At 40.6% G+C, this 18055-nt stretch overlaps 1 protein-coding gene across 3 annotated transcripts in view; it reads right to left on the bottom strand.

Moving 5' to 3' along the window:
* THRAP3 (thyroid hormone receptor associated protein 3) overlaps window positions 1-18055 on the bottom strand; it is a 75925-nt gene that overhangs the window by 14440 nt on the left and 43430 nt on the right. For all 3 annotated transcript variants that reach the window (XM_027059642.2, XM_053211399.1, XM_053211396.1), the window contains exons 3-4: window positions 5583-5750; window positions 326-1231 (exon numbers count right to left, since the gene is read on the bottom strand). In XM_027059642.2, coding sequence (XP_026915443.1) covers window positions 326-1231; window positions 5583-5719 — 1043 coding nt within the window. In that variant the 5' untranslated portion in view covers window positions 5720-5750. The remainder of the gene's footprint in view (window positions 1-325; window positions 1232-5582; window positions 5751-18055) is intronic.

Here is an 18055-nt window from a genome sequence, read left to right as displayed (position 1 = left end):
GACCATAATTTTTTGATAGCTGACCCACAAAACTCTGTTCTCTGGCTTACGTTGGTAGAATCCAAGGCAAATTTTAAATGTGAAAACATCATTGCAGAGCAGTCTAAAGAAACTTTATGCTACAATACAAATTCAGGGAGGCAGGAAAGCTAGAGTTAAGCTAAAGGTTTCCTTGGGTGATGCTTTTCAAGGTTGCTACTGCAAAGTTTAGGAAACGGGGATTACCTTATTACCATTAATCAGAGCTCTAACCTAGATCACATTACAATTAAACTGCCAGCTGGCGAGATAAAAACACAACCAGGAGAGGAAACGAGACACTTGCCTCTTTGTATAGGCTGCTCCTCCTGGAGCAGCAGCCTCCTCCTTTTGAGACGAGCCATACGTGGAGCCAGTGGCCGGTGGACTCTTACCCACGGGGCTCTTTTTGGATGGACTCAAGGACCCAGAGCCATGATCGAATGGACCTTGGTGTGTCCCGGCCTGGTACCCAGCACCACTCTGCAGAGTTGAGCCCATCTGGGACGTGCTGGAAAGTGGAGGGCTAGGTTTTGGCACAGGGCTAGGACGGGGTGAGCGCCGCCTCACCACCACAGACTGGAGCGGGCTTTTTAGAGCAGGGCTTCGCTCCCGGGGACTCAACTCAGAAACTGCAGAGGCCCGTGACGCAGAACCAGCAGTGTATGTGGTGGCATCTGGCCACGGTTTCGAGCTGTCAGATGCTTTTGTGTCTTGAGAGGTGCCTCCAGAGAACGTCTGCTCCTTGGCCTCATCTCCTTGGTTATCCCCAGCAGCCTGAGACGGCCGGCTATCCTTGGAAGAGGACTTTTTCTCCTTTGCAGACTTGCGCTTAGAAGATTCAACTCGGCTGTGGTTGGAGGAAGAACGAGACGATGAGGAGCGCCTCGACCTGTCAGAGGAAGACTTATCGGAGTTTCTAGAATGGCTCCTGGACCTCGGTGAAGGGGACCTTCTCTTTGGGGACCGGGATCGGGAACGGCCCCGACGAGGACTGTATGCTTGCCGGTAATTCTGCCAATTCGAGCGGTAGTTTCCATAGCCTCCTCGGTTATACTGGCCCCACGGATAAAAGCCTCTGTTGCGCCCACGGAAATAATAGGGCCTTCTATAGCCTCTGTTGTGACCTCGGAAATCCCGGTTCTGATATACTCTTGGGTGATTTCTCTCTCTGTTATGAGCTGGAGAATATGATCTGGAACGAGACCTAGAACTGAAAAGGGGGAGGAGGGAAACATTTGAATTTTTGACACAAGCCTTTTATTTAAGACATCCCTGCCAACAAAGAGCTAACGGTTCGAGATCCTGTTCTTAAATATTTTATTTTCAAAGAAAGGGCACAATTTAAATATCTGATCCCACTGCTGACCCATATGAAGTACAAATACACAGATATGAATCGTTTTAACAATTACACATTGAGATTGCTTCATTAATATTGTACCCCTTTTTAAATAGAAATGTGTTTCTACAATGCTTAAAAGAATAATGTTCTTAAGGTAGTACACTAAACAAAATCATTTTAATATAGTATACACGTTGCTGAGAATTTCACATGGGATTCTACAGGTCCCTAAACCACTGGAAGCCAGGAAGAATGCAAGCTCGAATCTGCAGACAAAGGTCCAGACTAAATGTAGGTCCTCACCCCCTATCATGGTATAACACTCTATTCCTCATCCCATTCAGCCCTCTCTGTCTATGCAGGACTACTTCCTTAGATTCCACTAAAACCTTGGGTTGTAAACACACAGTCCCAACCAAAGAACACTTAAACAGGAACTTGGAGATGCTACTGCTCAGAGCTTAAAACAATTCACTGAAATCAGGTCAGCAAAAGATACAAAAATACTGTTTTTCTTACTGGGGACCTGGGGGCACCTGGGTGGCTCAGTCGGTTTAAGAGCCCAACTTCAGCTCAGATTGTGATCTCACGGTTTGTGGGTTCAAGCCCCACATCGGGTTCTGTGCTGAGAGCTCAGAGCCTGGAGCCTGTTTCAGATTCTGTGTCTCCCTCTCTCTCTGCCCCTCTCCCCACTCACACTGTCTCTCTCAAAAATAAACTTAAAAAAAATATTTACTGGGGACCTGGAAATGGTTTCATTTCTTAGGTGGATGACTTTCTGTTGTTGAATCACACGATCCTACCTAGGTGCCACAAGAGGGCACCATCTGACCATAAACACCCAAGTACACAGGAGGTTCAGTAAAGAAAATGACAAAACCAACCCCTCTTCCGGCACCACCACCCACACGTCTTTCAAGTGAACCTAAAGCCAAATGTTGTGTTCTTCATCCAACAATCTGGGACTCTAATTGGGCAAAGGGGCATTTCCAGAACCACAGGGATTTAACAGTAACCTGATTTTGTAAAAATTACATGTTTATGAATGCTAAGTTTGTCAATGACAGGGAGCTGTTTTGATCCAAAAGCCAAAGTTATCTGTTGGTATAAAAATCTGCTGGGGTTCTTGGACACCGAATGTGCCTTGTCAATTATGATATACATCATTAACATAAAAGTATCTAAAATTACTAGAAAAAAGTCTTCGCAAAAATACTTTCTTTACATACAGTAGAATAAAAACCTTCAGTTAATCAACAGAATTTTTCATATTTGGCCTAACCAAAAACAGATTTTATTTGCTTGTTTTATAAATAACTCCATTTAGCAAATATGACAGATCTTAACTAAACAAATGGTGTTTTTGAAAAGAAATTTATATTAATCTATAGAAGATAAGAGTGGGATTGGTCTTCCCACGGTGTTCTTTATTCACCCCAAGAACAATTGTGACTGGCAAAAACGTATCTTATGGCTGGTTGTTAACAGTTACTATTTAAGTACAATGAAAAAAAACTTACCTTCCATACTTTTCATTCGAAAACAGTAACAATATAAGAAAAGAAGGAAGAGGCGGATGCAGGCTATGAAAGTGTGTATGACCCGATTAAATGGCTATACTTGAGGGAGGTGATGCACCACCAGCACTAAGGAGGGTTTAATTCATGTCCCATCCTCAGAGGCTACTGCTGCTTCTGTCACCAACTACTAGTGCGGGCCCTGTGGCATACCGCATCCAAACCCCGCAGTCATTGCACAGATGCAAGAACATGAGTCTCTGCAGATTGCAAATGAAGTTATTTACAAGAAGTCACTTAAAAGGATACAGTCTGTGAAATACAAGGAAACAATCAATTTTCTCCAATTCTGTAGAACTCAGCAGTTAAGTTAATTTAAAGGCATGGTTTCTCAAACTCTCTGGATAGTATACTTTCCTTGTAGGAGAGGGAAAAAAAAGGAAAAAAAATCATGGAACAGATAAGCCAGAAATAAAAAGTGAACATCCAGTGGCAAATTTATCTGTTTCTAAAAAACAGAGATGTCAGACTAGAATCGAGTATAAAAACATGTTTTCCAGAGGAGAAATTCCTCCAAAATAACAATCTTCTCGGTATAAGATAGCACATAAAGTGGCTCTAGCCCTACCCCAGCACATACTGCCCGAGATATTTTTCCCTCATTTGCCAAGTCAGTGACCATGCCAAATAATCTGTAGAATATGAAGAGATCTGTCCAGACAGATCTGCCCGGAATCCCAGCTACCACAAATACTTCAGAGCTGGTTAGCATTTTTCAATCTGGTTTGTGTGCGTTCAATTTTGTCATTCAGTTTTGGTTGTAGAGCCCTTGTTTTTGAGGCAATTACTTAATTTCCATCTACTAGATTAAGTTTTAAAGTGTTACTCTCTTCAGAACAAACTGAGCTAAAGTGAAGTTGAAATGGCACTAATCAAAAGACTCTGGGTGCAAAGCAAGAGTAGGTTACTAAGAGTCTCTGGCTCAGTCCCATGCCTTGACAGCAACTTCCTAAGGTAGATATAAATATATTTTGGTGGGTTTCCCTCTTCTTTTTTTCGGGGCTGGTGAAAGGTAGAAATTTATTTATATTGACTCTGACACAATTAAGCAACAGTCTCTAGCCTAGGGCTTGAACAAAGTTTGACCTAAAAATGCATGCCCAAAAAACACGGAAGAAGAGAGGGTGAGACTAGGACTCATTATCACAAAGTGTAATATTATCTTTAAAAAAAAAAAAAAAAATCTAGTGTTTCTTCTGTTTGAGGAAGAGACTGTATATTCTAACTTATAGCAGAATCATTAATAGCGGTACCTGGGTGGCTCAGTCGGTTAAGTCTCCAACTTCAGCTTGGGTCATGATCTCACAGTTTGTGAGTTCGAGTCCCGTATCTGGCTCTGTACTGACAGCTCAGAGCCTGGAGCCTGCATCAGATTCTCTGTCTCCCTCTCTCTCTGCCCCTACCCCACTAGCGCACTCTCTCTCTCTCAAAAATAAATAAGCACTAAAAAAATATATTTTTTTAAAAGAATCATTAATATTTATGCACACCAACTTTTTATTCACCCTCTGGTCTGAAATTAATTTTTTCAGGCAGGCCTCTCACAGATTCCATTTAAGATGTTGGAAGGAAAAAAAGAATCCCACCAATTCCTTAAGACATTTTAGAAGTGTTTCACAGGACTACAGAAGTAAAGAACACAACTTAATAACTACTTTTCCTGAGGTTTATTTTAAATTTTGTAATCAATTCATTTAACAAAAGAATTCTAGAAACTTATGTGAAATCAGGAGTGCAGGGCAGGGGGAGGGGGTCCAAGTGGTGAAGCTGAGAAACTACTTCCTTGCCTGGTGCGATTCTGATAACAAGAACGAAGCTGTGCAAATATCCCCCTTTGGTATTTAAATACATCAATATTCATGGATAGAAACTTGTATCTACAAAAAAGTTCTTGTCTGTTCACAAGAAAAAATTATAAGTTGTAAAGAATGAAAAACCCAACTCACAATACATGAAAAGAGGAAACGAGATGGAGGTTTTTCTAAGACCTAACTGAAACCAGGAGACCCACTGAAAGATGTGAAACCTGACAGAATTAAAGAATACTGGCAATAAATTCAAAAGAATTATTTGTACACTTAGGCACAGAGATATCTACCAGAGTGATTTTTAGATAGTTTTGCTGTGTTTTACTAAATAGACACAGCTTGTTAGTGACTGGCACATCAGATGTACACAAATGACTCCTGTTAAGTTTTTGTGGTTTAATTACATTATTGAATTAATGAGGCTTCTTGCCTCGCAAAGTTGCTCATAGTATTAATCCCCTTAGCTATCTTTTCTTTGGTGATGATGCATACAACCTTTTGTCCAAAGCCTGCAAAAATACCTCAGGAAGAAATCAATCACGTGTGGAGATTTGAAGCAAGCAGCTCAAATAAAACAAAATGCTCTTTCTTCCAAAGTAGATGAGAAACAGTACATGCTGGCAGAGGAGAAAAGGAATTAGGCAAACAGTATGGCAATCAAAGGTGATTTGGATTTGCAGCGTTTGAACAAACCTGTAATATCTGACAGCCCAACCCTCTACTTGAAGCCAACCCCCCACTCCATTTGACACTCACAGAGTCTAGCAAAACATCTTCAGAGACCCTCACTGACCGATACAATGGTTATCCCGATATACAATCACATCCCCTTACCTCAGCCTGCGCTTCCTTGAACGAGAAACAGATCGACTTCTGGACCGAGACTTCGAAAATGAACGAGAACGAGATCTTGATGCAGATCTTGAGCGAGAAGAGCGAGATCCAGACTTGGATTTGTTTGTTTTTGACATCTCTGAAGAGAGGGTCACTTTTCAATTACACCTAAAGTAGAAAACAGATGCAAACAAATGAGGGAATACCTTTGCAAACTTGAACTTCTCTGGACACTTAGAAACAATTGTTTTTTTTAAACAAATGAAATGACTGATTAAAAACACTGCCCGTTTATCAAGAGGAATTTCTACGGTATTCACACTTCATTTAAAAAGATTTTTTTAGGGCCAGGTGGATGGCATAGTCGGTTAAGCAACTGACTCTTGATTTCAGCTCAGGCCTTCACTCTCAGGGTCACGAGTTCAAGCCCCATGTTGGGCTCTGCCCTGGGCATGAAGCCTACTTAAAAAATAAATAAAATTTGGCGGGGAGGGGTGCCTGGCTGGCTCAGTTGATGGAGCATGCAACTCTTGATCTCAGGGTTGTGAGACTGGGCCCCATGCTGGACATGGAGCTTACTTTAAGAACAGTTTTTTTATTTTTTATTTTTTTTTAGGGAAGGATTTCTAAGCAGCACAATCCCATACAAACCAAGCCACAGCAGCAAATGGAAAATCTGACCTGTAGCTCTGACTTGGAAACACATAAACCACTTAACAAAGTGAGAGGAGCTACCAATGATTTGGTACACATAGTCTTTTTTTTCAATAAGCAGACAAGTTTTTCAGACTAAGTCAGCTGTTAAAAGTATTGAGAAGACCTGGGACAGGTTTCCCAATTCTTTTTTTTAAATTTTTAATGTTCATTTTTGAGGGAAAGAGGGAGAGGGAGGGGCAGACAGACAGCAAGAGACACAGAATGTGAAGCAGGCCCAGATTCTGAGCTGTCAGTACAGCAGAGCCCGATGCAGGGCTTGAATTCATGAGCTGTGAGATCATGACCTGAGCCGAAGTCAGACCCTTAACCAACAGCCACCCAGGAACCCCCTGGGTTTCCCAATTCTAAGAAAAGAAACTCCATGCAATGATGTCTTGTTACTGAGTGTATGGCAACATCTGACCATTTCTCTACTCCCTAGGCCTTAAAGCCACGGGGCAAATCCTTGGAATGAAATCATTCCAAGAAAGAGGCTTAAAAAGTATGCAAGAACAACACAAAATGGTGTTGGGAAAACTGAACAGCTACATGCAAGCGAATGAAATTGAATGACTTTCTTATACCATACACAAAAACAAACTGAAAATGGATAAAGGACCTAATAAATGTGAGACTTGAAACCATAAAAATCCTAGAAAAGAGCACAGGCAGTAATTTCTCTGACGTTAGCTATAGCAACATTTTCCTATATAGGTCTCATGAGGCAGGGGTAACAAAAGTAAAAATAAACTATTGGGACTACGTCAAAATAAAAAGCTTTTGCACAATGGGGTGCCTGGGTGGCTCAGTCGGTTGAGTGTCTAACTCTTAATTTTGGCTCAGCTCAGGTCATCTCAGACTTGCAGGATCAAGCCCCATGTCGGGCTCTGTGCTGGGCCTGGAGCCTGGTTGGGAGCCTCTCTCTCCCTCTTCCCCTCTCCCCTGCTCCACACTCTCTCTCTCTAAATTAAAAATAAAAATAAATGTGTTTTAAATAAAGCTTCTGCACAGTGGGGGAAACAATCAGTAAAACAAAAAGACAACCTACTGAACAGGAGAAGATATACGCAAATGATACATACGATAAGGGGTTAGTACCCAAAATATATAAACAACTCATACAACTCAATACCAAAAACAACAAATAGTCCAATTAAAAAATGGGCAGAAGACACAGACATTTCTCTTCAAAGAGGACATACATAAACAGCCAACAGACACATAAAAAGATGCTTGACATTACTCATCATCCGGGAAATACAAATCAAAACCACAATGAGGTATCACTTCATGCCTATCAGAATGGCTAAAATCAAAAACACAAGAAACAACAAATGTTGGTGAGGACGTGGAGAAAAAGGAACCCCTGTGAGCTACTGGTGGAGATGCAAACTGGTGGGGCCACTGTGGAAAATAGTTAAAACTTAGAAACAGAACTACCTTATGATCCAGTAATTCTATTACTGGGTATTTACCCAAAGAATATGAAAACACTAATTCGAAGAGACAGATGCATCCCTATATTTATTGCAGCATTATTTACAATAGCCAAAATACGGAAGCAACTCAAGTGTCCATCAACAGGTGAAAATATAAAGAAGTTGTGGTGGAATGGAATATTACTCAGCCATAAAAATGAGTGAATTCTTGCCATTTGCAACAACATGGATGGATCTAGTGGGTATAATGCTACATGAAGTCAGAGAAAGACAACTACCATATGATTTCACTCCTATGTGGAATTTAAGAAACTAAACAAATAGGGGTGCCTGGGTGGCTCAGTTGGTTAAGAGTCTGATTTTAGCTCAGTCATGATGATCTCATGGTTCTTGTTTTTGAGCCCTCTGCTGTCAGCGCCAGAGCCTGCTTTGGATCCTCGGTCTCCCCATTTCTCTGTCCCTCCCCCTGCTTGTGCGTGCTGTCTCAAAAATAAACTTTGAAAAACAAATTTAATTTAATTTAAAAAAAGAGAAAGAGGAAAAAAGACATAAACAAAAAAACAGACTCTTAAGCATAGAGAACTGATGATTACCCAAGTGAAGGCTGGAGAGAGGGGGAATGGGTAAAACAGGTGACAGGAAGAGCACTGAGTAATGTACAGAACTGTTAGATCACTATATTGTATACCTGAAACTAATGTAACACTGTATGTTAATTATACTTTAATTAAAAAAAAATGCAAGAGTATTCTCAAATACTCTAATACCATGGTACTACATCCTGTAAAATAGAGGATATTAATCCTAAAATATAAATATAATCCATAAAACACAGTCCGGAGGTAATTTATAAAGTGAAGAACTGTCACTTTCTTTTAGCTCTTCTTTAGCATCAAGAGGCAACCTTTTTTGGGGGTCATTTGCCCATGAAAAAACAAAACCGTCTTTTTCCTTGTTTTTCCTCCCCCGCAGGAATGAATGAATGAATGAATGGAGAGCCTCAGAATTGCGCCAAGCCCGCTGAGTTTGGTCAGCAAGGCACACTCGCACTCTATCAAGCCGTCTCACTTATTCTCCTTTATACCCTATGACTACAACTGTGGCGACTTCCAAGGAGCAAAAAGTTGAAGGGCTATAGCATGTGTGTATCAGGAAGAACAAGGGATCGGCCAAAAACCACAAAGCTGGTTAATAGCCAAACCAGGCCAAAATTCTAGGGCTTATTCTATCACACCTCACTGCTTCACAGTTTTGCTGTAGATTCTTTTATGATGCTGACCCTGGTTTGTAAAGGGAAAATGATAATCAACAAACATTTCACCCTCCCCTACCTCTCAGATTTTGTTATTCAGATCTCAGCTCAAAAGCCATCTCCTCAGGTGGCTCAGTCTGTTAAGGGGTGGACTCTTGATTCCGGTTCAGGTCGTGATCTCATAATACATGAATTCAAGTTCAAGTTCGCCCCAGTCTCTAATTATTACACCCCAGTTTTAGATACAAATTTTAAGAGTTTGTAGAAAGGCAAGCAAGTCCAGGAAGCTGCTATCGCACTAGATCATAGGGGAAATAACTATACCCATAGGAAAGAGACCTGATTTGGAGGACGGAAAACCACTAGGAAGCCAGAGACACAAACGATAGTAAGATATTGCTAAATGAGGGAACCAAAGACCTAGAGTCTAGGCCCTGCCAAAGGGACTGAACTGTTGTGTGCTCCAGCAAGGTCAAAGAGATTTCCATTTGAAGCCGATTTTTGGCAGAAGTGTCACTGTACAAAGCCAGGGTAGAGGACTAAGTAGCTATTCAGGCATGAAGAGGTGGAGGTGTAACTGAGCAATTTAAAGGAACTGAATACGGAAAACGCATTTTGTTTTTCTGGTTGGCCTTCAGCAAATTTTAGGTATAGTCTTGCTGAATGGATTTTTTTCTGTCACAAATTTAGGGCTATTTCTGCCTCGTGATATCTCTGCCCAATCTTCAATTTTAGCTGAAGTCAGAATGAAAAATCCTTTTAGATCACTGGTATTGTCCACAACAGGTGGACAATAAAAAAAAGAAAAAAGAAAAAAAAGGATCAGCAAGCTAGTGTTGAAATACTCATTTCACCCCCAGAAATTAGAAAATTACAAAGCTTATTTTCATTAAGAGGAAGAAAAACTTGTCATCTAAATGCAGATAAAGCCAAACCTAACATTTCTAAATATAAACTTACTAGAATTGACAAGTATGCTTAAGAGTCACAATACTGTGATACCACCCTTACTCCTACTCCTGGAACTTTTTTTTTTTTTTTTAATTTTTTTTTCAACGTTTTTTATTTATTTTTGGGACAGAGAGAGACAGAGCATGAACGGGGGAGGGGCAGAGAGAGAGGGAGACACAGAATCGGAAACAGGCTCCAGGCTCCGAGCCATCAGCCCAGAGCCTGACGCAGGGCTCGAACTCCCGGACCGCGAGATCGTGACCTGGCTGAAGTCGGACGCTTAACCGACTGCGCCACCCAGGCGCCCCTCTCCTGGAACTTTTTAAACGTGAATTGAAACTGATTTTAAAAACATCATTATACTCTGAGAAATAAGTGGAGTGACTCTGGATAAAATGAAGCCACAGCTGGAGATAAACCAATGAATTACTTAACTCATTTGAGAGGATGCTAAATAGAGGATAAACAGTTAAATTAAAATTAAAGCAGAATTGATTCTGGCCTTCATGGATCCCAAAGTCTAGAGGTGCTAAAAGACAGCAAATAAGGAAGCAAGCAAAGATGTAATTACAAATTCTGGTAGTTACTAAAAGACAAAGACCACATAATGTTAGTAAGCTTATGCAGAGTAGTACTGACTTATTTTATTTAGATAAGATGATGAAGATAAGATGGTGAAAAGCTGGTATTTAAGTGGTCACCTGAAGAATAACAAACAGCAAATTACAGGAAGCAAAAGGGAAAGGAAAGTGTCCAAAAGACATGAAGTTTTTTCTCTGGATATCCATAAATACATATATAAATAAATCCTTTTTAGTATAAGGTAGGAACAAACGTAAGTAAAGCCATTTGATCTGATCAGCAAAGTTCATTCAAAACAACTCTCAATTCTATTTTGAAGACTTTCAGACTACGTGATTACACACACCTTTTCCTGTTTCTACCATTTCTTCCTTGGTCGTGTTCTACAAATATATTGGGAAATGGGACAAACATCACCTTGGAAATCAATCTGGCACCTTTTTACATGTTACAAATTCCTAGCATTTGATTTCTGTTCAAATTAAAATTTCCCCAAAGGGAAGTTTTGCTTCTTCAACAAACCCCACTCTTCCTGGAGAGGCTTGTTTCATTTCAAATACTATAGAAGAGTCTAGTCCTTACAGAAGAACTATGGCTTAATATGGCAGCTCATGGCTATGAAACGTGCCTCAGGCAAAAACATACCCTCTCAAACACAATCTGGGTAAAAACTTCTTCTCACAATCAAGGTAAGGGAGTGCTGTTCCTCCACCAGCATTATAGAAGAATCCACCAACGGAACAAGTAGCAATCAATACTTACTATCCACTATGTGCCTGGCATGTTAAGGATGCGGAAGCAAAGGACCTGGCTCCTAAACTCCTATAGTTAAGGGCCTGGTAAGACCCAAATATCCTCAACTTTCCAATAGTCTTTAGACGATGTGGTACCAGTTTGTCTTCCTTCATTGGAAACTCAGAACTTAAACGAATTCTCCAAATGTGGCCTACTACAGAACTCTTTAGATACTATTAATGCATCTGAAAATGTCTCTTTCTGGAAAGCCATACCAAGCACATGTAGATTTGGAGCATGTCCCAATGTCTTCTCTCACACACCCTTCTGCAGCTGCAAGATGTCTTCCTCCTCCATCTTGTGTGTTTATCCGACTACTGTTCTCTTTTTTCCTACCTTTTCTTTAAAACCCAAGAGAAGAATTTCAAACAGCCTTTTTGAAATTATTTCAGATACAATTCAGTCACTTGGAGCAAGGGTTCACTTTCAAACTGTTCCCGCAGAGCCACTTGAGAGCACAGTCTCCCAAGCCTTCCCCACCCAAACCACTCCCTCCTCTAATTACCAAGCAGATAAACAGGCCTTGGGAGAACAGATGCATTGTACTTAAAATGAAGGCATTAAGATATATAATTATATGACTTTTATATCATTAAAAACATATCTTATTATTCAACTCAAAGAAGAAGTAACACTGGCAGACAAAGCCAAAACTTCTCTAAATCAAAAACTCTCAAAGGATGAATTAAATTATTCCTTTTCCCTTCTCACCTCAGATTAAGTTTCTTCTCAGTGTCCCTAAGTGATTATGCCAGCATTACCTTGGCCAAGTTGTAGGCATCTGCTGAATTCACCAGAATAAACATTATGGGTGTATTTACCCCATGGCTGGAACCCTGCAGGTAGCCTACTGAAAGGAGGCAGGAGATTGGGTTCCTAAAACTAAGTAGTGCCAGATAGAACCTCAATAGGCCACATGGGGTTCCAACCTTTGCATGCCAAACAACCAAGCTACACATAAACCAAACAACTATCCTTCACTCCATAAATAATTCGGTTCATATTTTAAAAGGTCTTCTCAGACTTTATTTTTAATAATTTTTTTTTAACGTTTATTTATTTTTTTGAGACAGAGAGAGACAGAGCATGAACAGGGGAGGGGCAGAGAGAGAGGGAGACACAGAATCTGAAACAGGCTCCAGGCTCTGAGCTGTCAGCACAGAGCCCGACGCGGGGCTGGAACTCACGGGCCGTGAGATCATGACCTGAGCCGAAGTCGGACGCTTAACCCGACCAAGCCACCCAGGCGCCCCTCAGACTTTATTTTTAAAGAAAGAGCATTTAGGGGCGCCTGGGTGGCTCAGCAGGTTGAGCATCCAACTTCAGCTTAGGTCATGATCTTGCGTTTGTGAGTTCAGGCCCTGAGTCGGGCTCTGTGCTGACAGCTCAGAGCCTGGAGGCTGCTTCGGATTCTGTGTCTCCCTTTTTCTGCTCCTCCCCCTACTCATACTCTGTCTCCGCCTCTCAAAAAATAAAAACATTAAAAAAAAAAAAAAGTTTAAAGAAAGGATTTTATTAGTCAAGCAAATAAAAACTAAAGGCAAGCATACAATAACCTAAAAACAGAATGGTAACATGAGGCAGACCCAAATCCTCCCTAATATGTGAAATCAACTCAAACCTAAGTCCTTTAAAGCTTTCTAAACCCATGGAAAGATAGGGAAACGGGAGCTGGGCAAGGGACAAATAAATGCCTATGACGAACAGTCTGATCTCTGGATAGCTGCACCTAAACTATTCTGAATGGCTCCACTGCTCTAATCTAATGTCTGTAGAGGGCTTTGCTGGGCAGACTATATCCTTTTTTTTTCTTTTCTCATTCCCATATCACATTTACTATCTCACAGGACATTCGATTTCTTCAAGAGATCTCACATACCTTGAGCATATTCACAACATTTCACATGGTACTAACTCTCATTTCAATATACACATTACAACCAATTTAAGACCAAAATCCTAGGTATTCTCCTGATAAACACCAGCCTCTTCTAGCACCAGCAGCTTCCTTGCAGCAATGAAGCATATAGAGGTGCCTTTGTCTTATCTTCCTAAATTACTCAGATGTATTAACATCATGAAACTTTCATTACTAATGCTTACTCCAAGGATCCATGACAGAAAAGCCAAGTGTTAATTCAACAAAGCAGCAGTGTTACAAAGGAACATTTATTTTAATGTTTAATTTGGGTTACAGGACCCAAGTAAGCTCTAAGCCAAGAGAATTTCAGGAAGGATCAATAAATATCACCTTCTAAGAGGCAACTAATGGTCAAAACAATGGATAAGAATGGTCACCTATGGAAATCTTCCCCAAAACTAACCCTCCAAAAAGAAACGCAAGAATCTTAGCATAAGGCTTAGAGTTCTTTTAGGTAAGTCTCTAATTTAAAACGTAAATACCATATGATACACTGAAACACTGAAATGCATAACATCTATGATCTAACTTTATAAAACACACAAGTTTTAGTCATGAATAAATACTGAAAGGAGGAAACAAGCATTAAGAATTTGCATCTTCTTGAAGTTCAGAGAAAGAGAAAGCTAGAATTTAATGACCCATAACAATCATCTAAAGAAACCTAAAAGTACAGGACCATAGAGTTCAAATCTGAGAATTAGCAAATAACCCAATGGAAGTTTCTGCTTTGTTTCTGGCTAAGACAGGCTAGGGTGGGGGTTGTTTGTCCCCAGCAATGTAAAGTTTATAGGATACATACTTATGATGACAATGGGGAAAAGGATTTTAAATTGGGACTATCCTGAAGAGTTAGGATACATCATTTCCTCAAGTAGGGCAATTCAGCTATGATGATTTGATGGGCTTACTTCTTAAGAACATCTAGCTTCTGGGGCACCTGGCTGACTCAAGTCATTAGAGCATACAACTCTTGATCTCAGTCACCGTTGTGAGTTCAAGCTCCACAGTGGGCATAGAGTTTACTTGGGGGTAAAATAAAGAATATCTACTTCCTCCTGCTCTAGATCTAGAATGAGTTCAAGTCCTGCGTTGGGCGCAGAGCTAGCTTGCAGGGGTGGAGACACATCTAGAATCTATACGAAGAATACATTCATCAAACATCCTTCTAAATCAGTTTGGCCTCTGAATGGACCTGCCTATCATAAAAGACTGTCCTGCGAACTGGCTTTCTTGCTAGATATGTATCTAATGGAAACGGATTCCTGGCACTTTGATTTATCAATAACAACTGCTAGGGGGTGCCTCGGTGGCTCAGTCTGTTGAGTGTTTGATTCTTGATCTCAGCTCAGGTCTTGACATCAGGGGCATGAATTCAAGCCCCGCGTTAAAAAAAAAAATTGTTTTTTTGTAATTGAGAACCTCAATAACAACTGCTAATATTTACCAAGATATGCCAGGCAAGGAGCTACAAACCTTCAGCATTAGCTCATTTTATACACACAAACCTCATTAAATACTATGCTCTGTCCTGTTTCACAGACAAGAAAAAAAAGGACTTAAGGGGTTAGGTATCTCACCCTCAAAGTTCCAAAGCTAAATAGGTCCAAAATTCAAACATGAATTTTTTTTTCCTTTTTTAAAGTTTGAGAGAGAAAGAGCACGCAAGCAGAAAGGGGGTGGGGGGGGGGGGGGGAGGAGAATATCCCAAGCAGGCTCTACGCTGACAGTGCCCCAACATGAAGTTTTTAATATGGTGACTCACCATTACCTTAAAGGTTTAGCTACTCCATTTGCATATTGTACCCATCAGTCTCCTGTGAATCTGATCAAGTTAAAGTAAGAATCTCTGGGAGAGCCTGAGTGGCTCAGTCGGTTAGGTGTCCCACTCTTGGTTTGGGCTCAGGTCATGATCTTGAGGTTCCTGAGTTCAAGCCCAGCATTGGGCTCAGCACTGATAGTGCACAGCCTGCTTGGATCCTCTCACACTCCCTCTCTCTGTGCCCCTCCCCCACTCACTCTTGCTCACTCTCTCAAAATAAACTTGAAAAAAACTTTTTAAATCTCTGAAGCATAATGATCTCTGAAAGAACTTAATTCTTATACCAGCAAAGCTGAAATGTTTAAAGCACAAAACAGCTCTCTTCCCCGACCCCTACCTCCAGCTCTAACATTCCAAAAAAATGGAAATAGGCTCTACTTGAAACAAGTGTCAGAACTTCCAGCACAAAAAGTCGTCTCTTGCCAAAGACAGCAGGAATGTTTCTGCCATCAGTCATTTTACAGAGCCTAAATCAGAGAGCTACAGCCAGGTGTAGAAAACAAAGAGCTTCATGTGACAAGAGACTGATAACAAGAAACATGAATATATCTAGGATTAAAAAATGGCCCTCACTTGGGAAGGGAAAATTAGTTTTCACTGTTTATGGATCTCTAACATAACCCGAAAAGGATGAAGAAAGTTCCTGAGGACTGAATCCACATGGGCCTGGACTGGCTGTCCTTTGCATACACCCCAAGACTGAGTCTCTGCTCTGCTAGAAGACAGCACACTTTTCCGGATCAGATGGCACTACATTTGAGGACCGTAAGGTTGCTAACCAAATTAGTTTCACACCCTGGGATACCAAAACCAGGAGGCTACAAAATGAGCTGGTCAGAGATCACGTCTGATTTGCTCTCCAGTTGTATCTTCAGCACTTTGCAAAGTCATTAGCCACAAGACTGGACACTTCACATTTCAAACTTCCTCTTCATTCTCCAAGCTCTCCACCAAAGTAGCAGTTTATCAAATATAAATAACACAATCCAGGAATAGAATTAAGTATATACCATAGGCTAACCACTCCTGCTCAATGGGAAGTTGAGATCACTCTTTCTTGTCCCTTCTACATCTTACTCCAAGGTACAGAAAGCCAAACTGACCTCAGTGTTAGGGAGATACTCAAACTCTATTTATTAGTGCCAGGTCAGAGTAAAACTTCAATGCCACCAAGTCCAGTCAAGACAGCCATGCTTTGGGGGCGCCTGGGTGGCTCATTCAGTTAAGCATCTGACTCTTGATCTCAGCTCAGGTCATAATCTCAAGGTTCCTGGGATCATGTCCCATCCCACAATGGGCTCTGCTCTGACAGCACGGAGCCTGCTTGGGATTCTCTCCCCCTCCACCGCTCATGCGTGTGCTCGCACTCTCTCTCAATACAATAAATAAACTAAAAAAAAAAAAAAGCCATGCTTTTAATAGTCACTAGTGCAAGAAGTAGAAATTCTTGGTCAACAAGACACAAAATGACTAAGATAAAGAAAAGATAGACAGAAAACTACCAAGAAAGAAATTCACCATTCATAAAAAGTTGTGAACAAAGCAATGGTCTGACTTGTGCTTTGTATGCCTCTGGATACTTCTGGCTAGGAAAGCAGGGCTCAGGTGAAACATTACACATGTTTACTATTTTATGCTTTTCTCTGGAGATTATCCCTCTCCTGAGTGAGAGACAGAAACAGAATCAAGAGCAGCTGGGGGTATCTCTAGGGTAACACTTTGCTAAGGCTTCACACCCCACCCGCATCCCTGAAGAAACTGAACTCAGGTGGGGGAGGGGCCTTTGGGGAGAATGACAATGAAGGGGGCTTCTGATCTGATTTCCATTCAGAACTGAAATTAGTATTATATTTACAGATTTAATAATCAACTCTATTAACTGGCTCTCTTAAATTATTAAGTAAGCTAATAAATACAATACTAATTTCAATTCTGAGATTCCAAAACTTATAGAGAAGAATAATCACACATGCATTAATTAAGTACCTTCCTAAAGGTGGGAAAGGGCCTTTGGGGAGAATGACAATTTTATTGCTTAAACAACCTAAAGAAATAATAAAAGACTTGACCTTGCCTAGGTTATTATAAAATCAAAATTATTCTGGGGGCGCCTGGGTGGCTCAGTCAGTTAAGAATCTGACTTGGCTCAGGTCATAATCTCACAGTTTGTGGGTTGGAGCTCTGCGTCGGGCCCTGTGCTGACAGCTCAGAGCCTGGAGCCTGCTTCAGATTCCATCTCCCTCTCTCTCTGCTCATCCCACACTTGCACTGTGTCTCTCAAAAATAAACAAACATTAAAAAAAAAATTTTAATATATTCTGAAGTTTAGTGCTGAAATTCTTAAACTTTAAATACTGAATTCTATGGAATTTGGTAGAACTTCTTTAAAAATGTGTAATATGTGGGTGCAGATGTACATATAAGATGTACCTACTTAAGCACATGCAGCAAACTGTTAACAGCTGTTACCTCTGCAGAGCAGGAAGGAAGATTTAAGAGGAAGGGGACAGGAGAAGGGAGAGACACAAAATGAGGGACATAGAATGACAGCTTCTTACTTTACATATAATTCTCTTAGCTGGTCATTTTACAGATGACTTCACCCCATTATTCTAAACATAAAAGTTGTTGACATTCTGGAGTTAATGGGTTGATTCTTTCATCTTTAATGTGGAATCAAACACCTATCTACCTTCTTCTGAGATATTTTAAAAAATCTAAAATAGTAACTTCCATGACCCTAAATAAATAAAGCTGCACTGTAATTACTCGAAGTCCATTTGAGAAAGTCTTATCACATTGGAATTGTTTTATTCTTTTAGGACTTTAGAGAGGGTTAGGAAAGGCTTGCTTTACAGTCAACTGAGTTCTATTTCTTTAAAATGTTTTTATTATGGAAGTGTTGATTCATACTAAAAAATAGAAGAGTGTAAGGAACCCAAGTGTGCCCACCACCCAGCTTCAAAAACCATCAACTCTCTGCAGGTAGGCTCCACTTATGGTCAAAACGCTAAC

This window comes from Acinonyx jubatus, chromosome C1 (genome assembly GCF_027475565.1).
Source record: "Acinonyx jubatus isolate Ajub_Pintada_27869175 chromosome C1, VMU_Ajub_asm_v1.0, whole genome shotgun sequence".
Taxonomy (NCBI): Eukaryota; Metazoa; Chordata; class Mammalia; order Carnivora; family Felidae; genus Acinonyx; species Acinonyx jubatus.
Note: the sequence above shows the minus strand (reverse complement) of the source record. Positions and strands in the feature narration are given on the sequence as shown.